At 61.9% G+C, this 21,041-nt stretch overlaps 2 protein-coding genes across 2 annotated transcripts; one reads left to right on the forward strand and one right to left on the reverse strand.

Moving 5' to 3' along the window:
- Positions 1–3,169: 3,169 nt before the first annotated feature.
- On the forward strand, positions 3,170–18,281 carry LOC135174455 (myosin-14-like). The gene is made up of 13 exons (XM_064141725.1): positions 3,170–3,250; positions 6,242–6,421; positions 9,337–9,554; positions 10,687–10,747; positions 12,160–12,255; positions 12,906–13,070; positions 13,671–13,796; positions 14,524–14,744; positions 14,917–14,945; positions 15,866–16,111; positions 16,212–16,832; positions 16,893–18,139; positions 18,273–18,281. The coding sequence occupies exons 1-13, from the start codon at positions 3,170–3,172 to the stop codon at positions 18,279–18,281; spliced, it is 3,300 nt and encodes a 1,099-aa protein (XP_063997795.1).
- A 6-nt stretch (positions 18,282–18,287) lies between these two features.
- Positions 18,288–20,555, reverse strand: LOC135174456 (uncharacterized; the record flags this gene model as incomplete). Its single annotated transcript, XM_064141726.1, has 1 exon — positions 18,288–20,555. A coding segment is annotated over exon 1 (2,268 nt), but the record flags the coding sequence as incomplete, so codon positions are not given.
- Positions 20,556–21,041: the final 486 nt, after the last annotated feature.

Below are 21,041 nucleotides of genomic sequence, written 5' to 3' on the forward strand. Positions count from 1 at the left end.
CTGGTGCAGTGCCCACCTCTGCAGTGGCCCAAAGCAGTGGTGCTGAGGGCCTTGGCGTGGCACCAGACTTGGCAGAGGCAGACAATGGTTGGGCTGGAAGAGCTCCAAGACCTTTTGCAGCCCACAGCAGCCTCTGATTCCTTGGGGGGGGAAGTGCAGATTTGGCCTTCTGGGAGCAGCTCTGGAGGGGGTGGAGGAGCTGGGCAGAAAGTTGGACTTGGAGCAGACAATTTGTGTCCTGCCAGAGTGGTCAGGGCCTGGCCCAGGCTGCCCAGGGAGGTGGTGGTGGAGTGCCCACTCCTGGGGGGGGGGTTCAGAAGCCTGTGGCTGTGGTGCTGAGGCCATGGCTTGGTGGCCCTGGTGGGGTTGGGCTGCTGGTTAGCCTGGCTGCCCCCAGAGAGCTTTCCCAACCTTGCTGATTGCCTCAGCCAGAGAACAGACCAGCAGTGTGCCCAGGTGGCCAAGAGAGCCAGTGGCATCCTGGCCTCCATCAGCAATGGTGTGGCCAGCAGGAGCAGGGAGGTCATTCTGCCCCTGTACTCTGCACTGGTTAGACCTCACCTTGAGTATTGTGTTCAGTTCTGGGCCCCCCAGTTTAGGAGGGACATTGAGATGCTTGAGCGTGTCCAGAGAAGGGCAACGAGGCTGGGGAGAGGCCTTGAGCATAGCCCTACGAGGAGAGGCTGAGGGAGCTGGGATTGGTTAGCCTGGAGAAGAGGAGGCTCAGGGCAGACCTCATTGCTGTCTGCAACTACCTGAGGGGAGGTTGTGGCCAGGAGGAGATTGCTCTCTTCTCTCAGGTGGCCAGCACCAAAATGAGAGGACACAGCCTCAGGCTGTGCCAGGGGAGATTTAGGCTGGAGGTGAGGAGAAAGTTCTTCCCTGAGAGAGTCATTGGACACTGGAATGGGCTGCCCGGGGAGGTGGTGGAGTCGCCGTCCCTGGAGCTGTTCAAGGCAGGACTGGACGTGGCACTTGGTGCCATGGTCTGGCCTTGAGCTCTGTGGTAAAGAGTTGGACTTGATGGTCTGTGAGGTCTCTTCCAACCTTGGTGATACTGTGAGACTGTGATGCTGTGATATTGTGATGCTGTGATACTGTGATGCTGTGATATTGTGGTGCTGTGGTGCTGTGGTGCTGTGATGCTGTGATATTGTGGTGCTGTGGTGCTGTGATGCTGTGATATTGTGGTGCTGTGATGCTGTGGTGCTGTGATGCTGTGATGCTGTGGTGCTGTGGTGCTGTGGTGCTGTGGTGCTGTGGTGCTGTGGTGCTGTGATGCTGTGATGCTGTGATGCTGCGTTGCTGTGATGCTGTGAGACTGTGATGCTGTGGTGCTGTGGTACTGTGGTGCTGTGATGCTGCATTGCTGTGATGCTGTGATGCTGTAACATTCTGGATGGAGGGGCAGGTGCACAACTGTGCCTGCTCCACAGCTGGAGGAGAAGCTCAGGCAGCCAATTTTGCATCAGTAATTTGGCCAATTGAAATTGCCAGACCCAACAAGCCAGGCTGGCCCTGGCACTGCTGAGTGCCTCCTGAGGACTCCTTCAGCCTGGCAGATGCTGAGACAACTCAGCTCCAAGCTATGGATGCTCTTTGGCCATGTGGCTCTTCCTGGTCCAAGCACATGGACATCCTGGGCCAGCTGAGGGGGTCCCTGCTGGCTGCAGAAGGGCTTGGACTGGGTGAGCTCTGGAGGCCCCTTCCAGCCCAGGGCTTGCTGTGGGTCTGTGCTGGGAGTGTTTCTGCTGAGGGCTTGGAGTGGATGGTCCCCAGGTACACCCCCAGAGCAGAGCACTCCAGGGAGGAGCACCCCAGGGCAGAGCACCCAAGCAAAGAGCACCCCAGGGCGGAGCACCCCAGGGCAGAGCACCCCAGGGCAGAGCACCCAAGAGCAATGGCATCCAAGGGCACCACATCCAAGGGCACTACATCCAAGGGCAGTGCCAGCTCATGGCAAGGAAGAGGAAGGTGGCACAGGAAGCTCTCCCCCTCAGCTGCACAGAGGGAACATCTCCCTGGCTCTGGAGCCAGCTCGACAGGTCCGGGCGTGGCTGCTGCGCCAAGGCTGAGCCGAGGCAGAGCTGAGCACAACAGCAGCCCACGCAGGCTGCCGTGGGTTAGCTGCAGGTGGGGCTGGGTGGCTGCTCGGCAGGAGCTCCTCTAAGCACCACAGAATCAGTCAGGGCTGGAAGAGACCACAGGGAGCAGCCAGTGCCAACCCCTGCCGTGCCCAGGGACACCCTGCCCTAGCTCAGGCTGCACACAGCCTCACCCAGCCTGGCCTCAAACCCCTCCAGCCATGGAGCCTCAACCCCCTCCCTGGGCAGCCCCTGCCAGGTTCTCACCACTCTCCTGGTGCAGAACTTCCTCCTCACCCCAGGCTGACTCTCCCCAGCTGCAGCTCTGCTCCATCCCCCCCAGTCCTGGCACTCCCTGGTCCCCTCCCAGCAGGGCAGAGCTGCTTCAGGGAGCAGTGCAGGATCCTCCACTCATGGCCACTGCTTGGCTTCAGGCAGCCTCTTGCCGCAGGGCAGTGGCTTTGGGTAGGCATCTCCCAGACCATCCACACTCAGAGGACCCTCCTCTAGGCCAGGACACTTCCTTCCAAGATCCATGTGGATGATCCTGCTGCAGGCAGGTGTTGGAATGAGACACCCTTGGATGGAGCTGCTCAGGGTTGGGGCAGGTTGCTTTACCCCACAGAAGCCTCTCTCCGAGTTGCCCTCTGGAGGATTCTCTCTCCTCAGCCTGGCTCAGCAGCAGAGCCTGGGGGCAGGTTGCTTTACCCCACAGAAGCTTCTCCAAGGGCCAAGGAGTTGTCATTTCTCCCCTGGCATCCCACTCTGCTCCCTGGACCTTGCTGCTGCCTCCTGCCCTGCCCACCCCAACCTCTCCATGGCTGGAGGATGAGCTCAACCCTCCTGCCAGGCTCAGCCTGCCTGTGCCAGGATCAGAGGTGGTCCTGGAGCCCCCAGCATGGGCAGGGCATGGAAGTGTTTGAGCCAGTGCAGAGGAGGCCACCAAGATGCTGAGAGGGCTGCAGCAGCTCTGCTCTGAGCACAGGCTGAGAGTTGGGGCTGTGCTCAGAGGAGAAGGCTTGGAGGGGACCTTGGAGTGGCCTTGGAGGGTCTGAAGGAGGCTCCAGGAGGACTGGGGAGGGACTATGGACAGGGGCTTGGAATGGCAGGAGGAGGAGGAGGAGGAGGAGGAGGAGGAGGAGGAGGAGGAGGAGGAGGAGGAATGGGTTTGGAGTGGCAGAGGGGAGACTGAAACTGGATGTGAGGAAGAGGTGAGGTGGTGAGAGCCTGGCACAGGGTGAGGGTGGTGAGAGCCTGGCACAGGCTGCCCAGGGAGGCTGTGGAACACAGAAGCACCCAATGTGATCAAAGATCAAAGACTCCATTCTGTGCTTCTGTGCTCCACAACCTCCCCTGAGGTGTTCAGGACCAGGCTGGATGAGGCCCTGAGTGACCTGTTCCAGGGGCAGGTGTCCCTGCCTACGGCAGAGCTTGGCACTGGCTGAGCTTTGAGCTCCCTCCCAACCCAAACCATTCCATGGCTCTGTGAGAAGAGAGCAGCTGAAGAGGAGTTCCAGCCCAGGAAGCCAACAGGCAGCTGGAGAGCATCAAACCCTTCCCAAGCTCTTGTGAGTGCTGCTGAGGAGTCCTTGGCTCAGCAGAAGGGAGGCTTGGGTTGAGCTCAGGAGCACAGCCCAGGGGGATGCCCATGGGGGCTCACCTCCTCCTGCTGGGATCTCAGCTGATGTCCTCCTCACCTCTCCCTCAGTCTGCCAATGACTTGGAGGTCTCTCAGGGCTCCCAGCCTCAGTCTGCTTCAGACTCTTTGTCCCAGCAGGACTGGCAGGGAGTGGGCACAGCCCTGGCAGCACAAAGCCATTGAGGCTGGGAGCCTCCAGGCTCAGGAGTGCAACAGTCTCATGGCTGGGCTGGAAGGGACCTTGAAGGGGACCCAGTCCCAACCCCCTGCCATGGGCAGGGACACCTCCAGCTTGCTCCAAGCCTCACCCAACCTGGCCTTGAACACAAGCAGAAGGATCAGAGAATGCTCTGGGCTGGGAGGAGACCTCCAAAGCTCATCCAGCCCCAGCCCCCTGCAGCAGGCAGGGACATCCTCAGCGTGGCTCAGACACTTTATCCCAGCAGCACTGCCCAGGGAGTGGGCACAGCCTTGGCACCACAGAACCATTAAGGCTGGGAGAGACCTCCAAGGTCACCCAGGCCAAGCCTCAACCCAGCCCCACCATGGGCACAGGGCTCTGGAGCAGCTCCAGGCCTGGGGACTCCGCTGCCTCCCTGGGCAGCCTGGGCCACACCCTGCCCACTCCTGCAGGCCACCAACTGCTCCTCATGGCCAAGCCGGAGTGCCCCCGAGGCAGCCTGAGGCATCTTTCAGCTGCACTGCAGCACAGGAGGGCAGGAAGACAACTGCCATGGAGCACAGACTGGGCTGGGCTGGAAGGGACCCCCAAAGCTCCTCCAGGCCCACCCCTCCTGCACTCAGCAGGAGCATCCTCAGCTCCAGCAGCTGCCCAGAGCCCTCTTGAGCCTCCCTTTGAGCACCTCCAGGCAGGGAAGATATTCCCAACCACCTCCTAGGCAAGCTGCTCCTGAGCTGCTCCATCAAGAGAATTTGAACCCAACTGAGAGAGAAGAGGAAAGATTCTGGAGTCAGCTCCTGCTGTTTGGGAAACCTTCCCAGAGGGCTGGGGATGGTTCTGCTGCCAGATGTGTCAGGTCAGGGCTGGGCAGCTGAGTGGCAGGAGGGCAGTGAGGAGCTGCAGCAGAGGTAGAGAAGGGAGTGGAGGTGGGGAAGGGTCTGGAGGAGAGGCTGGGGAGGAGCAGGTGAGGGAGCTGGGGGGGGTGAGGCTGGAGGAGAGGAGGCTGAGGGCAGAGCTTGTGGGGCTGTGGCAGGGCCTGAGAGGAGGCTGGAGCCAGGGGGGGGTTGGGCTGTGCTGCCAAGGCCAAGAGGAGATGGCCTCAAGGTGCCCCAGGGCAGGTGGAGCTTGGCCCTGAGCAACAATTTCTTTGTTGCCTCATGAGCCATGGGCAGAGTTTTTGTGCCAGATGTTTTTGGGCCAGACCCTTCCTTCTGCCTCTCCTTCTCCTGGCTGGATCCATTGGGAACAAGAGAAGAGAGAATCACAGAATTGTTCTGGCTGGAGAAGACCTTGGAGCTCTCCCAGCCCAGCCCTGCTCCAGCTCTGCCAGGGCTGGGGCTGAGCCTTGGCCTTTGAATCATCTCCAGGGATGGGAACTCCACCACCACCTCCCTGGGCCAGGCCTGGGGGACCCTTCCAGGGCAGAAGTTTCTCCTCGTGGCCAAGCTAGAGCTGCTCTCTGCTCTCCCTCTGAGGCTCTCCAGGTGCTGCTCTGCAGCAAGGTTTAGCTGCTCCAAGTCAAGCTGAGGACCACACCAAGGTCTTGTGCCTGCTGGGGGGCACTGGGGGGCAGGGGCAGCCTTGGTGCTGTGCAGGACCCCCCGGGGGAGCTGTGGGTGAGGCTGGAGGCAGCCTGGTGGGGGAAGGAAGCCTCAGCTGAGCAGAGCTGATGACTCAGGCAGGAGCTGGGGAGGCTCCCAGCTGCTGCCCCACTCTGCTGTTTACTCTGACCTCTCTTCCAGGCCTCCTCCATTAATTGCTGCTGATGAAGCAAACCCAATCACAACATCCTCAGACCTGCTAATTACCAGGGAATGGAGATCAACTCCTCCAGGACATATAAAGGAGCTGCCTCTGCCCACCCCCAAGCAGAGGAGCTGAGCAACCTGCACCCTCCTTTCTCCTCCTGCTCTGCCAACCTTCTGCCCCTGCTCTCCAGGCCCTGGGAGGGAAGCTATGAGCTGCTACTTCTCCAGGTTTGGGGATGGGAACTTCAGTTCCTCTTCTGCCCACTGTGGCACCCTGAGTGGGCCAAGTGCACCTCTGAGGTGCTATGAAGACAGCAGAGGGGCAGGCAGATGTGGGGGCTTTGGCTTTGGCTATGGCAGCAGGAGCCTCTACAGCCTGGGAGGCTTTAGGACTCTTCCTGCTGGTGGAGGCTATGGAGGAGAAGGAAGAGGCTATGGGAGGTGCCTGGTGACTGGGGGCTGCTGGGGACACCTCAACAGAGGCTTTGCCAGGAGAGGCTTGGGGGAGGCTTTCCCAGGGCTTGGCACAAGGAGTCTGGGCAGGGAGGCTCTTGGAGGAGGCTTCAGCAGGGGCTCCTTTGGTGGGCAGGCTGTTGGAGAGGGCCTGGGGCAGGCAGGGGGCAGCAGGGGCATCGAGGGGGTGAGAGTCAACAGCGACCTGCTGAGGCCGGTGGCAGTGGAGGTGGACCCTGAGCTGCAGCGAGCCTGCTCGGAGCAGAAGGAGCAGATCAAGGCTCTCAACAACAGGTTTGCAGTCTTCATCGACAAGGTGAGGCTCCTGCCCCTCCCCCCGGGCAGCCCAGGGCTGGGGGGGCTGCTGTGCCTGGGGGGCCGCGGGGGGCACCTTCAGGTGGTATCTTGTGCCCCTTGTGGCCACAGCTGTGCCCAGGTGGCCTCATGCTGCTGGGGAGGCTCTTTATAGCTTGCTATAAACTTGAATGAGTCAATCACTGCTGCCTGGCCCTGGGGACCTCTTCAGCTGGCATCTTGTGCCCATTATGGCCATGCCCAGGTGGCCTCATGCTGCTGGGGAAGCTCTTCAGAGCTCTCTGTGAGCTCTGCTGAGGCTTTGCTGCCTGGCCCTGGGGCAGGCATCCCCAAGGTGTCTCTTTCGTTGCTTGATGGCTCAGTGGCAACCTGCTGGGAGCACACCAAGGTGCTGACTCTCTCTGCTCTCCAGGAGGATTTCTGCCTGGCTGGCAGCATCCCAGTGCCTGGCAGCTGATGCCAAAGGCTGCAGAGGAGCTGTTTGCAAAGGGACAAGGAGCAATGAATCTGAACCATGGAGCCACAGCACTGCCAGGGTTGGAGGGGAGCTCAAAGCTCATCCTGCCACGGGCAGGGACACCTCACCTACTCCAGGTTGCTTGGAGCCACATCCAGCCTGGCCTTAAAAACCTGCAGGGATGAGGTTGGCAGCACCTCCCTGGGCAGCCTCTGCCAGGCTCTCGGCACCCTCAGGCTGAGGAACTTCTTCCTGGCACCCAGGCTGAGCCCACTCACTTCTAGGTCTGCTCCAAAGGTTTGAAGGGAGAGCAGAGGAGGCAGAGGTTGGATGTGAGGAACAAATTCTGCACCAGGAGGGTGCTGGAGCACTGCAGAGGCTGCCTGGGAGATGGTTGGGAATATCTTCCCTGCCTGGAGGTGCTCAAGGGGAGGCTCAAGAGGGCTCTGGGCAGCTGCTGGAGCTGAGGATGCTCCTGCGGAGTGCAGGAGGGGTGGGCCTGGAGGAGCTTTGGGGGTCCCTTCCAGCCCAGCCCAGTCTGTGCTCCATGGCAGTTGTCTTCCTGCCCTCCTGTGCTGCAGTGCAGCTGAAAGATGCCTCAGGCTGCCTCGGGGGCACTCCGGCTTGGCCATGAGGAGCAGTTGGTGGCCTGCAGGAGTGGGCAGGGTGTGGCCCAGGCTGCCCAGGGAGGCAGCGGAGTCCCCAGGCCTGGAGCTGCTCCAGAGCCCTGTGCCCATGGTGGGGCTGGGTTGAGGCTTGGCCTGGGTGACCTTGGAGGTCTCTCCCAGCCTTAATGGTTCTGTGGTGCCAAGGCTGTGCCCACTCCCTGGGCAGTGCTGCTGGGATAAAGTGTCTGAGCCACGCTGAGGATGTCCCTGCCTGCTGCAGGGGGCTGGGGCTGGATGAGCTTTGGAGGTCTCCTCCCAGCCCAGAGCATTCTCTGATCCTTCTGCTTGTGTTCAAGGCCAGGTTGGGTGAGGCTTGGAGCAAGCTGGAGGTGTCCCTGCCCATGGCAGGGGGTTGGGACTGGGTCCCCTTCAAGGTCCCTTCCAGCCCAGCCATGAGACTGTTGCACTCCTGAGCCTGGAGGCTCCCAGCCTCAATGGCTTTGTGCTGCCAGGGCTGTGCCCACTCCCTGCCAGTCCTGCTGGGACAAAAAGTGCTCCACAACCTCCCTGGGCAACCTGTGTCAGTGTTACAGGCTGGAGACAGAGAAGGATCTGGGGGTGCTGTTGCCAGCTGAAGAGCAGGCAGCATTGCCCAGGTGGGCAGCAGAGCCAATGGCATCCTGGGCTGGCTCAGGAGCAGTGTGGGCAGCAGGACAAGGGAGGTTCTTGTGCCCCTGTGCTCAGCACTGCTCAGGCCACCCCTGCAGTGCTGTGTCCAGTTCTGGGCTCCTCCATTGCAGAGAGATGCTGAGGTGCTGGAAGGTGCCCAGAGCAGGGCAGCAAGGCTGGGGAGGGGCCTGGAGCACAGCCCTGTGAGGAGAGGCTGAGGGAGCTGGGGGGGTGCAGCCTGCAGCAGAGGAGGCTCAGGGCAGAGTTGATTGCTGCCTGCAGCTGCCTGCAGGGAGGCTGTAGCCAGGTGGGGTTGGGCTCTGCTGCCAGGCAGCCAGGGGCAGGAGAAGGGGACACAGCCTCAAGCTGTGCCAGGGCAGGTCTAGGCTGGATGTTAGGAGGAAGTTGTTGTCAGAGAGAGTGATTGGCTGCCCAGGGAGGGGGTGCAGTGCCCGTGGCTGGAGGTGCTGATGCCAATCCTGGATGGGGCCCTTGGTGCCATGCTCTGGGTGACTGGGCAGGGCTGGGGGCTGAATTGGGCTGGGGGAGCTTGGAGCTCTCTGCCAATCTGCTTGGCTCTGTGGATCTATGATCTCAGAGATCTCTCCCAGCCTCAGCAGCTCCTGAGCTCTGCCTGAGGCTCTGCTGTGCTTGGCTGTGTTTGGCAGCTGCTGCAGCAGCAAAGTGCCTGCCAGAGGAGTGCAGGAGCATCTCCTCCTCCTTCCAAGCTTGTACCTGCCACAGCCCCACAAGCTCTGCCCTCAGCCTCCTCTCCTCCAGCCTCACCCCCCCCAGCTCCCTCACCTGCTCCTCCCCAGCCTCTCCTCCAGACCCTTCCCCACCTCCACTCCCTTCTCTGCCTCTGCTGCAGCTCCTCACTGCCCTCCTGCCACTCAGCTGCCCAACCCTGCCCCCAGCTCTGCCCTGCCCACTGCAGGGGCACAGTCCCTGCCCTGCTCTGGAGTCTCTGCTGCGTTGCTGCAGCTGGTCCCACCTGAGGAACCCTGCAGCTGTTGCTGTGCAGGAGGCTTTGGGCTGAACCTGCTGATCTCAGAGGTCTCTGCCAGCCTCAGCAGCTCCTGATGCTCTGCTTGAGCCTCTCCTGGGTTTGGCAGCTGCTGGTGTTGGTCTCTCCTCCAGCCCCTCCCCGTGGCTGAGCCTTCTCCTGCCTTTGCCCCTCAGGTGCAGTGCCTGGAGAGGCAGAACCAGGCCCTGCTGGCCAAGTGGCAGCTGCTGCAGCAGCAGAGCTCCGGCCCCGAGGAGCGCAGGAGCATCACCTCCTTCTTCCAGGCTTACATCAGCAACCTGCAGCGGCAGCTGGAGACCCTCCGGAGCCAGAAGGATCAGCTGGACCCCGAAGCCTACAACCTGCTGCAGCTTGTGGAAGACTACAAGAACAGGTGACAAAACCTCTCCAGTGTGGGAGCTGAACCTGCTGCAGGACTCCATCACATCCTGGGAGGGCTCAGCTCAGCTCTGACCTTGCAGCCAGCACAGAAGTGCTCTGCAGCAGGCTTCTGGTGGGGCCTGGCTTGGGCACCAGGAGGCTAAGGCAGCTCTGGGGAGGGCAGAACCCAGAGCAGTGAGAGGAAGATGAAGGCCCTGGAGGTCCATCCCATGAGGGTGCTGGAACAGTGCACAGCTTGCCCAGGGAGGGGCTGAGGTCCCACCCCTGGAGATATGCAAAGCTCTCAGCAACCTGCTCTAGTGGAGGAGGTCCCTGCTGAGGGGGCTTGGACAGGATGGACCTCGGAGGTCACTTCCAACCCAAACCATTCCATGAGTCCTCTCCTGCTGTCCTGCTCCGAGCCCTTCCTGCCCGGGCAGGAGTGACTCAGGAGTCCTTCCTCCTGCTGCTGGGGCTGGAGTTACACAGAGCTGAGCCAAGCTGGAACAGGCTGAGAGCCTGCAGCAGAGCAGCCCCAGAGGGCATCTGAGCAGTGCCCAGCAGGAGCTGAAGGAGCTGTGGGGGGCAGGAGGCTGGGGCCAGGATGTGCTGAGTGGTGCCCAGGGGCAAGGGGCACAGAGTGGAGGGCAGGAGGAGGAGAAAGTTGTTTGGGGTGAGGGTGCCAAGGCCTGGAGCAGGCTGCCCAGAGAGGCTGTGGAGTCGCCTTGTGTGCAGAGCTGCCAACCCCCCTGGGCACTGTGCCCCTGGGCAAGCTGCTGTGGGTGCCCTGCTGGGGCAGGGTGGGGCTGGCACTGGGGGCGCTCCAGAGGTCCCTTTCAGGCTCCCTTCTCCGTGCTGGGATTCTGGGAGGAGACTTTTCCCTTCTTCTGGCTTAGCTGCACCCAAGCTCAGTGAGAGGATGCTGGACCTGAGCTACTCCTGCCCCATGTGGGGGCTGCCCCAGCACAGAGCCTGGCAGAGCTTTGCCACCTCCTCTGCTGCTGTCAGAAACTGCAGGGAGAAAAGGAGGGGCTCCTATTTTGGGGGGGCTTCCATTCTGGGGGGCTCCCTTTGGTGCCTGAGCCACTTGCCTGGGAAGTTGGGATAGGCAAGGAGCTAACTCCTGCTCTTCTCTGCTCCCACAGATTTGAGGATGAGATCAACAAAAGGACCTCAAAAGAAGAGGAATTTGTGGAGCTCAAAAAGGTGAAGTCAGCCAAGAAGGGAGGCTCAGGGCCTGAGAAGAGAAGCAGCTGCTGCTGGATGAGGGTTTCATAAGCAGGGTCTCAGATTTATCTCTCTAAATGAAGCAAAAGAGCTCCTTGGAAGAGCCTTCAAGTTCCTCCAGGAGTCTCTTCCAACTCTTGAGGCTAGAAGAGAGCTTTGGGATCAAAGCCTTTGGAAGCCTGAGCCTTGGGCTGCAGGGCTGGAGGGAATCAGAGCCCCTGGAGCCTGAGCCTTGCAATGGGAGAAGAGAGGCAGAGAAACACTAAGGATGGAAAAGGACTCCAAGAGATGAGGTCCAACCTCCAGCCCAGCCCCTCCATGGCCACCAAACCCTGGCCACAAGTGCCATGGGCACAGGTTGCTTGGACACCTCCAGGCATGGAGACTCCAACACTGCCCCTGGGCAGCCTGGGCCAGGCCTGCAGGACCCTCCCAGGGCAGGAATTGTTGCTCAGGGCCAAGCTCCACCTGCCCTGGGGCACCTTGAGGCCATCTCCTCTTGGCCCTTGGCAGCACAGCCCAACCCCCCCCCGGCTCCAGCCTCCTCTCAGGCCCTGCCACAGCCCCACAAGCTCTGCCCTCAGCCTCTCCTCCAGCCTCACCCCCTCCAGCTCCCTCAGCTGCTCCTCCCCAGCCTCTCCTCCAGACCCTTCCCCACCTCCACTCCCTTCTCTGCCTCTACTGCAGCTCCTCACTGCCCTCCTGCCACTCAGATGCCCAACCCTGCCCCCACCTCTGCCCTCCCCACTGCCCACTGCAGGGGCACAATCCCTGCCCTGCTCCTGCTGAGCCAGCCCAGGCTGCTGCTGCCCTCCTGGGCACTCTCTGGCTCAGCTCCAGCTGCTGCCACCAAGCCTGACCTCAGGTTTCCCCTTGTGGCCCCTCCAGCACCCAGCCCAGGGGGCAGTGCCTGCCCTGCCCGAGCTGACTCCTTTGCAGGGTGATTCTCTCCATGGTGCTGCTCTGCCTCTGGTCACTGAACACAGCCCAGGGGGGGTGTAGCTGGGGGGGGGGCAGATGGTGTCCAGCCAAGGCCTGGCCAGGATGGATGATCTGGAGGAGTTATTGAGCTCTGCTGTGCACTTTGGGCTCCTCCAGCAGCACTTCTCCTGCCGTGGACACTTCCCTCATTTCCAAGCTGTGGGCTCCTGCCACGAGCTCAGAGCTCCACAGGATGGGTTGGGTTGGGAGGGACCTTGGAGATCATCCAGCTCCGACCCCCCCCCCTTGGGACTGGAGTTCAAACCTTTCCCTGTGCTGCCAATTGGCTCTCAAATGAGATCTGAGGTTTGGGGACCTCCATTTGGCTGCAGGAACAAAGGCTCTGGGCAGAACTGGAGCTGGGGGGAGGTCTTGGGTCACAGAAATGCCAACAGGTCCTTCTCTTCCAGGAGCTGGACAGTGCCTACATGGGGAAAACAGAGCTGGATGTGAGGGTGGAGATCCTGAAGCAGCAGCTGGAGTTCCTCAGGTGCCTGCACGAAGCTGTGAGTGTGCTGCTGAGATTGCAACCTGAGCCCTGCCTCTGGGAGCCACAGAGCTGGATTGGTTTGAAGGCTCTGGAGAGTGCCAGAGAGAGGCTCAGGTCGGAGGGGAGCTCAGAGAGCATCTCTGATCTCTCCCCACCATGCCCAGGGCCTCATCCTGCCTGGCCTGGCACAGCCCCAGGCAGGAGGCAGCCACAGCCTCCCTGGGCAGCCTCTCTGGAGTCTCTCCTGCCCTGTGCCCACACTGCTCTGCCTGCAGCCAGCACAGGGTTGGCTCCTGGGGAGCCTCTCCTCACCCAGCCTCCCCCCAGGCCTCTTTCCTCAGGGCTGCTCTCAACCCCCTCTGCACCCAGCCTGGATTGAGGCCAGGGCAGGCTGTGGAGGTTCCCAGAATGGCCTCCACAGGACGTTTTTTGGGTGTGCAGAGTGGACCTCCCTTGGCCTTTGGTCTCCTGAGCTCCTCCTTGACCTGCTGGTGAGGAGGAGGCTCTGATGTGGCACAGAGCCTGGCAGGGACACTTGAGTGAGGCTGGAGGGGGCAGGGAGGGGACTGCCAGTGGGGGTGGGCAGAGGGTCTCATCTCTCCCCCCATAGCCCAGCCTGGGCCTCCCCCATGGACTCCTCACAGCCACAGCTTTGTTCTCCTGCAGGAGTTGTCCCAGCTGCAGGCTGTGGTGGGCAGCACCAACGTGGTCCTGTCCCTGGACAAGCACCGGGAGCTGGACCTGGAGGCTGTGGCGGCAGAGGTCAGGCAGGAGTATGAGGCCATTGCTGAGAGGAGCAAAGCTGAGGTGAAAGCCTTGTACCAGGGCAGGGTGAGTAGAGCCCAGCAGCAGGGAGGCTGCTCAGGGGCACAAGCCACAGCTCACAGAACCACAGAAGGGCTCAGGTTGGAAGGGAGCCTCAAGAACATCCAGTTCCAACCTCCTGCCATGCCCAGGGCCAGCTCCCAGCCAGACTCAGCTGCTCAGGACCTCATCCAGCCTGGCCTGGCACAGCCCCAGGCAGGAGGCAGCCACAGCCTCCCTGGGCAGCCTGGGCCAGAGTCTCTGCCCCCTCTGCTGAGCAGCTTCTGCCTCAGCTCCACTCCAGCCCTGCTCTGCCTCAGCTCCACACCCTTCTCCCTGCTCCTGCCTCACCCCCCCTCAGCCAAAGGCTCTCTGCAGCCTCCCTGCAGGCTCCCTTCAGGCTCTGGCACAGCTCTCAGCTGCTCCTGGAGCCTTCTCCTCTGCAGGCTGCACCCCTGCAGCCCCCTCAGCCTGAGCTCACAGCAGAGCTGCTGCAGCCCTGGCAGCATCTTTGTGGCTTTCTCTGGGCTCTCCCCAGAAGATTCTGTGTCCTTGTTCTGGGGACAGCAGAGCTGGAGGCAGGGTTCAAGGAAGGGTCTCACAAATGCTCTGCTCTGCACCCATCAGTTCCAGGACCTGCAGAAGCTCTGGGCCAGCCAACAGGAGCAGCTCAAGAGCAGCTACAAGGACATCCAGGAGCTGGTCAGGCAGATCCACAGGCTGCAAACAGAGGTTGAAATGGCAAAGAAGCAGGTACCAGAGACCAGGTCCCAGAGCAGGGAAGTGCCTCCTGCCCGGGGGCTTGCTGCCTGCACCTGCCCTTTGGGGACAAACCCAGAGGGGATTTGGCTCTTCAGGATGAAGCAGGTTTGGGTTTGGGACTTCAGTTGGGTGAATGGAGCCAGCCTGAGGCACCTGCTGAGTCCCCTCAGGGGCAGCTCTTCACTTCCAGAAGGGTTTCAGCTCTCGGAAGTCATTCAACCCAGCCCCACCCTGGGCACCAACCCATGGGCACAGTGCCATGGGCACAGGGCTCTGGAGCCCCCCCAGGCATGGGCACTGCCCCAGCAGCTCCCTGGGCAGCCTGGGCCAGGCCTGCAGAACCCTCCCAGGGCAGGAATTGTTGCTCAGGGCCAAGCTCCACCTGCCCTGGGGCACCTTGAGGCCATCTCCTCTTGGCCCTTGGCAGCACAGCCCAACCCCCCCCTGGCTCCAGCCTCCTCTCAGGCCCTGCCACAGCCCCACAAGCTCTGCCCTCAGCCTCCTCTCCTCCAGCCTCACCCCCCCCAGCTCCCTCAGCTGCTCCTCCCCAGCCTCTCCTCCAGACCCTTCCCCACCTCCACTCCCTTCTCTGCCTCTGCTGCAGCTCCTCACTGCCCTCCTGGCACTCAGCTGCCCAACCCTGCCCCCAGCATTGCAGCTGTGCCCTCCCCACTGCCCATAGAAGACTTCTGAACAGCTGTGTCTGTGCCCTCTGCAGAGTGACCACCTGCAGGAGACCCTGAGGGCTGCTGAGCTGCGTGGGAGCTCTGCTGTCAGAGATGGCCAAGAGAAGCTGCAGGAGCTGGAGAGTGTCCTGCAGCAGGCCAGAGGGGACCTCAGTCACCTCCTGCACGACTACCAGGAGATGCTGGGGGTGAAGATGGCTTTGGACATCGAGATTGCCACGTACAGGTCACTGCTGGAGGAGGAGGAGACCAGGTGGGTCCAGACTGCTCCCCCTGCACCCGAGGAGTTGTGCCTGAGCTGCTCTGCTCCATCGCTCAGCTCTCCAGGCTGGGAGCAGGGATCCCTCCCCTGGCTCACTGCTGCAGCCTGCCCTGCCTCTGGCCTGCAGTGGCCTCATCACCTCTCTGTCACTTTGCCTCCACAGGCTCCAGGAGGGGTCCCCTGCCACCATCTGTGAGTACCTCAGCACTCTGCTTCTGTTGGCTGCAGCCTCACCCCCAGGGACAACCTCCCCTGGCTCCCCCCAGCTCCCCCAGCAGAGCCTGGTGGCTGCAGGCAGCACCTGCAGGAGAGGGAGACCAGAGACAAGTGGAGGTCCTCGAGGGTCTCCCTGGCTGCAGTGCCCCTTCATGTCTCTGCCAGACAGAGGGGCACTGGGGTTGGGGTACCCTCAGCAGGGTGCTGCTGGCACCAGGCTGGGTGGGATCCTGGACTCACTGAGGGCAGGGATCCATCAGGATGGATCTTGAGAGTCCAGGGATGCATCCAGAAGGGTCTTGACAGGCTGGGGGAGAGGAGCAGTGCCAGCTCAATGGGGGTCACCAAGTGACAGTGCAAGGTGCTGCAGCTGGGTTAGGCCAAGCCCAGGCCCAGCTCCAGGCTGGGTGCAGAGTGGATTGAGAGCAGCCCTGAGGAAAGAGGCCTGGGGGGGCTGGGTGAGGAGAGGCTCCCCAGGAGCCAGCAGTGGCCTCATGCAGCCCAGGAGCCAACCCTGCTCAGACCTCACCTCCAACCCTGCCTCCAGCTCTGCTGTCCCCAGCACAAGGAGGCCACAGAAGCTGCGGGGGGGGAGGCCACAAAGATGCTGCCAGGGCTGCAGCAGCTCTGCTGTGAGCTCAGGCTGGGGGGGGCTGGGGGGGTGCAGCCTCTCAGGCAGTTGCCCAGAGCCAAAAGCTTTCCCCTCAGGCTCCTCTTCTCCAGGCTGGAGGTTCCTCAGCTGCCTCTCCCCAGCCTCCATCTCTGAGGTCCTTGTTGTCTCCAGGGACATGGCTGTGACCTCCAGAGGATGGTGGCCACACAGAGCTCTGCTGCCAGCTGTGCCTGGCAGCTTTGGGGGTAGCAGAGCCAGGTGGTGATGTTGGCTTCTCTTGCAGGTGTCACTGACCACAGCACCACTGCCACTGGAGTCTTTGGAGCAGCACCTGGAGGCTGGCAAAGAACCAAGGGGGGGCCAAGCTCTGATGGGGGCAGCATGAGCAGGAGAGGCTCAATCAGTGGAGGAGGAAAAGGAGGCAGCTCTGGAGGTTGGGGCTCCAGCTCTGGCAGTGGAGGCTCCATGTCTGGAGGGGGCAAAGGCTCTGGAGGAGGAGGAAGCTCCGGAGGGTGGGGCTCCAGCTCAGGCAGTGGAGGCTCCATTTGTGGAGGAGGAGGAGGGGGAGGTGGAGGCAAAGGCTCTGGAGGAGGAGGCAGCTCTGGCAGTTGGGGCTCCAGCTCTGGCAGTGGAGGTTCCATCTGTGGTGGTGGAGGAGGAGGAGGAGGCAAAGGCTCTGGAGGTGGAAGCATCTCTGGAGGAGGAGGAGGGAGCAAAGGCTCTGGAGGAGGAGGCAGCTCTGGAGGTTGGGGCTCAAGCTCTGGCAGCTCCATTTGTGGTGGTGGTGGTGGAGGAGGAGGCAAAGGGTATAGGGGTGGAGGCAGCTCTGGAGGAGGAGGCAGCTCTGGAGGTTGGGGTTCCAGCTCTGGCAGTGGAGGCTCCATCTGTGGTGGTGGTGGAGGAGGAGGAAGTAAAGGCTCTGGGGGTGGAGGCAGCTCTGGTGGGAAAGGATCTATGTCTGGAGGAGGAGGCAGCTCAGGTCATAGAGGATCCAGCTCTGGCAGCTCCATTTGTGGTGGTGGAGGAGGAGGGAGCAAAGGCTCTGGAGGAGGAGGTAGCTCTGGTGGGTGGGGCTCCAGCTCTGGCAGTGGAGGCTCCATCTGTGGTGGTGGAGGAGGAGGAGGCAAAGGCTCTGGAGGAGGAGGCAGCTCTGGCAGTTGGGGCTCCAGCTCTGGCAGCTCCATCTGTGGTGGTGGAGGAGGAGGAGGAGGCAAAGGCTCTGGAGGTGGAGGCAGCTCTGGAGGATGGGGGTCCAGCTCTGGCGGTGGCAGCTGCAGTTCCCAGAGTGGGGGGATGAGCTCTGGTGGCAGAAAAGGGTCAATCTCTGGAGGAGGAGGAAGCTCAGGCCAAGGAGGCTCCAGCTCTGGCAGTGGTGGCTCCATTTGTAGAGGAGGAGAAAGCTCTGGAGGTGGAAGCATCTGTGGAGGAGGAGGAGGAGGGAGCAAAGGCTCTGGAGGTGGAGGCAGCTCTGGCAGTTGGGGCTCCAGCTCTGGCAGTGGAGGTTCCATCTGTGGTGGTGGAGGAGGAGGAGGCAAAGGCTCTGGAGGTGGAAGCATCTCTGGAGGAGGAGGAGGGAGCAAAGGCTCTGGAGGTGGAGGCAGCTCTGGCAGTTGGGGCTCCAGCTCTGGCAGTGGAGGTTCCATCTGTGGTGGTGGAGGAGGAGGAGGCAAAGGCTCTGGAGGTGGAAGCATCTCTGGAGGAGGAGGAGGGAGCAAAGGCTCTGGAGGTGGAGGCAGCTCTGGCAGTTGGGGCTCCAGCTCTGGCAGTGGAGGTTCCATCTGTGGTGGTGGAGGAGGAGGAGGCAAAGGCTCTGGAGGTGGAAGCATCTCTGGAGGAGGAGGAGGGAGCAAAGGCTCTGGAGGTGGAGGCAGCTCTGGAGGTTGGGGCTCCAGCTCTGGCAGTGGAGGTTCCATTTGTGGAGGAGGAGGAGAGGGAGGTGGAGGCAAAGGCTCTGGAGGAGGAGGAGGCGGCAGCTCTGGCAGTTGGGGCTCCAGCTCTGGCAGTGGAGGTTCCATCTGTGGTGGTGGAGGAGGAGGAGGAGGCAAAGGCTCTGGAGGTGGAAGCATCTCTGGAGGAGGAGGAGGGAGCAAAGGCTCTGGAGGTGGAGGCAGCTCTGGAGGTTGGGGCCCCAGCTCTGGCAGTGGAGGCTCCATCTGCGGTGGTGGCAGTGGAGGAGGAGGCGGCAAAGGCTCTGGAGGTGGAGGCAGCTCTGGAAGTTGGGGCTCCAGCTCTGGCAGTGGTGGCTCCATCTGCAAAGGAGGAGGAAGCTCAGGCAGTGGAGGCTCCATGTCTGGAGGTGGAGGATGCATCTCTGGAGGAGGAGGAAGCAAAGGCTATGGGGGTGGAGGCAGCTCTGGAGGTGGAGGCAGCTCTGGAGGAGGAGGCAGCTCTGGCAGTTGGGGCTCCAGCTCTGGCAGTGGAGGCTCCATCTGTGGTGGTGGTGGAGGAGGAGGCAAAGGCTCTGGAGGTGGAGGCAGCTCTGGAGGGTGGGGCTCCAGCTCTGGCAGTGGAGGCTCCATCTGTGGTGGTGGTGGAGGAGGAAGCAAAGGCTCTGGAGGTGGAGGCAGCTCTGGAGGGTGGGGCTCCAGCTCTGGCAGTGGAGGCTCCATTTCTGGAGGGGGCAAAAGGTATGGAGGAGGAAGCTCTGGAGGAGGAGGCAGCTCTGGCAGTTGGGGCTCCAGCTCTGGCAGCTGTGGTAGAAGAGGCTCCATGTCTGGAGGTGGAGGAAGCTCCATGTCTGGAGGGGGAGGAGGCTCCATGTCTGGTGGCCAAAGCTCTGGAGGTTGGGGCTCCAGCTCTGGCAGTGGCAGATGCAGTCCCCACAGTGGGGGGATGAGCTCTGGTGGAGGCAGCAGCTGTGGCAGGAGAGGCTCCATGTCTGGAGGTGGAGGAGGCTCCATGTCTGGTGGCCAAAGCTCTGGAGGTGGGCAAAGCTCTGGAGGCTGGGGCTCCAGCTCTGGCAGCTGCAGTAGAAGAGGCTCCATGTCTGGAGGTGGAGGAAGCTCAGGTGGAGGAGGCTCCATGTCTGGAGGTGGAGGAGGCTCCATGTCTGGTGGGCAAAGCTCTGGAGGTTGGGGCTCCAGCTCTGGCAGCTGCGGTAGAAGAGGCTCCATGTCTGGAGGTGGAGGCTCCATGTCTGGAGGTGGGCAAAGCTCTGGCAGCTGGGGCTCCAGTTCTGGTAGCTGTGGTAGAAGAGGCTCCATGTCTGGAGGTGGAGGAAGCTCAGGAGGGGGAGGCTCCATGTCTGGTGGCCAAAGCTCTGGAGGTGGGCAAAGCTCTGGCAGTTGGGACTCCAGTTCTGGCAGCTGTGGTAGAAGAGGCTCCATGTCTGGAGGAGGAGGAGGCTCCATGTCTGGGGGAGGAGGCTCCATGTCTGGAGGTGGAGGAAGCTCCATGTCTGGAGGGGGAGGAGGCTCCATGTCTGGTGGCCAAAGCTCTGGAGGTGGGCAAAGCTCTGGAGGTTGGGGCTCCAGCTCTGGCAGTGGCAGATGCAGTCCCCACAGTGGGGGGATGAGCTCTGGTGGAGGCAGCAGCTGTGGCAGGAGAGGCTCCATGTCTGGAGGTGGAGGAGGCTCTATGTCTGGAGGTGGGCAAAGCTCTGGCAGTTGGGGCTCCAGTTCTGGCAGCTGTGGTAGAAGAGGCTCCATGTCTGGAGGTGGAGGAAGCTCAGGAGGGGGAGGCTCCATGTCTGGAGGTGGAGGAGGCTCCATGTCTGGTGGCCAAAGCTCTGGAGGTGGGCAAAGCTCTGGAGGCTGGGGCTCCAGCTCTGGCAGCTGCAGTAGAAGAGGCTCCATGTCTGGAGGTGGAGGAAGCTCAGGTGGAGGAGGCTCCATGTCTGGAGGTGGAGGAGGCTCCATGTCTGGAGGTGGGCAAAGCTCTGGCAGTTGGGGCTCCAGTTCTGGCAGCTGTGGTAGAAGAGGCTCCATGTCTGGAGGTGGAGGAAGCTCAGGAGGGGGAGGCTCCATGTCTGGAGGTGGAGGAGGCTCCATGTCTGGTGGCCAAAGCTCTGGAGGTGGGCAAAGCTCTGGAGGCTGGGGCTCCAGCTCTGGCAGCTGCAGTAGAAGAGGCTCCATGTCTGGAGGTGGAGGAAGCTCAGGTGGAGGAGGCTCCATGTCTGGAGGTGGAGGAGGCTCCATGTCTGGAGGTGGGCAAAGCTCTGGAGGTTGGGGCTCCAGCTCTGGCAGTGGCAGTAGAAGAGGCTCCATGTCTGGAGGTGGAGGAAGCTCAGGTGGAGGAGGCTCCATGTCTGGAGGTGGAGGAGGAGGCTCCATGTCTGGTGGGCAAAGCTCTGGAGGTTGGGGCTCCAGCTCTGGCAGCGGCAGTAGAAGAGGCTCCATGTCTGGAGGTGGAGGAAGCTCAGGAGGGGGAGGCTCCATGTCTGGAGGTGGAGGAGGCTCCATGTCTGGTGGCCAAAGCTCTGGAGGTGGGCAAAGCTCTGGAGGCTGGGGCTCCAGCTCTGGCAGCTGCAGTAGAAGAGGCTCCATGTCTGGAGGTGGAGGAAGCTCAGGTGGAGGAGGCTCCATGTCTGGAGGTGGAGGAGGCTCCATGTCTGGAGGTGGGCAAAGCTCTGGAGGTTGGGGCTCCAGCTCTGGCAGTGGCAGTAGAAGAGGCTCCATGTCTGGAGGTGGAGGAAGCTCAGGTGGAGGAGGCTCCATGTCTGGAGGTGGAGGAGGAGGCTCCATGTCTGGTGGGCAAAGCTCTGGAGGTGGGCAAAGCTCTGGCAGTTGGGGCTCCAGTTCTGGCAGCTGTGGTAGAAGAGGCTCCATGTCTGGAGGTGGAGGAAGCTCCATGTCTGGAGGTGGAGGAGGCTCCATGTCTGGTGGCCAAAGCTCTGGAGGTGGGCAAAGCTCTGGAGGTTGGGGCTCCAGCTCTGGCAGTGGCAGATGCAGTCCCCACAGTGGGGGGATGAGCTCTGGTGGAGGCAGCAGCTGTGGCAGGAGAGGCTCCATGTCTGGAGGTGGAGGAGGCTCCATGTCTGGAGGTGGGCAAAGCTCTGGCAGTTGGGGCTCCATGTCTGGAGGTGGAGGATGCTCAGGCTATGGGGGAGGAGGAAGTTCATGTGGTGGAGGCTCCAGCTCTGGGGGAGGCAGCTCTGGGGGGTGGGGCTCCAGCTCTGGCAGTGGTGGAGGTATCTCTGGAGGAGGAGGCTCTGGCAGTGGCAGATGCAGTCCCCACAGTGGGGGGATGAGTTCTGGAGGTGGCAGCAGCTCTGGCAGAAGAGGCTCCATCTCTGGAGGAGGCAGCTCTGGAGGTTGGGGCTCCAGCTCTGGCAGTGGTGAGTGCATCTCTGGAGGTGGAGGAGGCTCAGGGTATGGAGGAGGAAGCTCTGGCAGGAGAGGCTCCATCTCTGGAGGAGGAGGAAGCTATGGCAGTGGAGGCTCCATGTCTGGAGGAGGCAGCTGCAGAGGGTGGGGCTCCAGCTCTGGTGGGGGCATCTCTGGGGGAGGCTCAGAATATGG

The sequence above is a fragment of the Pogoniulus pusillus genome, unplaced genomic scaffold, assembly GCF_015220805.1.
Source record: "Pogoniulus pusillus isolate bPogPus1 unplaced genomic scaffold, bPogPus1.pri scaffold_64_arrow_ctg1, whole genome shotgun sequence".
Classification (NCBI taxonomy): Eukaryota; Metazoa; Chordata; class Aves; order Piciformes; family Lybiidae; genus Pogoniulus; species Pogoniulus pusillus.

Coding starts and splice junctions, on each gene's coding strand:
- LOC135174455 (XM_064141725.1), top strand. CDS start 3,170: ATGGACAGGGGCTTGGAATGGCAGGAGGAGGAGGAGGAGGAGGAGGAG. Junction 12,256..12,905: donor TCAGGTGCCTGCACGAAGCT/GTGAGTGTGCTG, acceptor GTTCTCCTGCAG/GAGTTGTCCCAGCTGCAGGC. Junction 16,112..16,211: donor AGGGTGGGGCTCCAGCTCAG/GCAGTGGAGGCT, acceptor CAGCTCTGGCAG/TGGAGGTTCCATCTGTGGTG.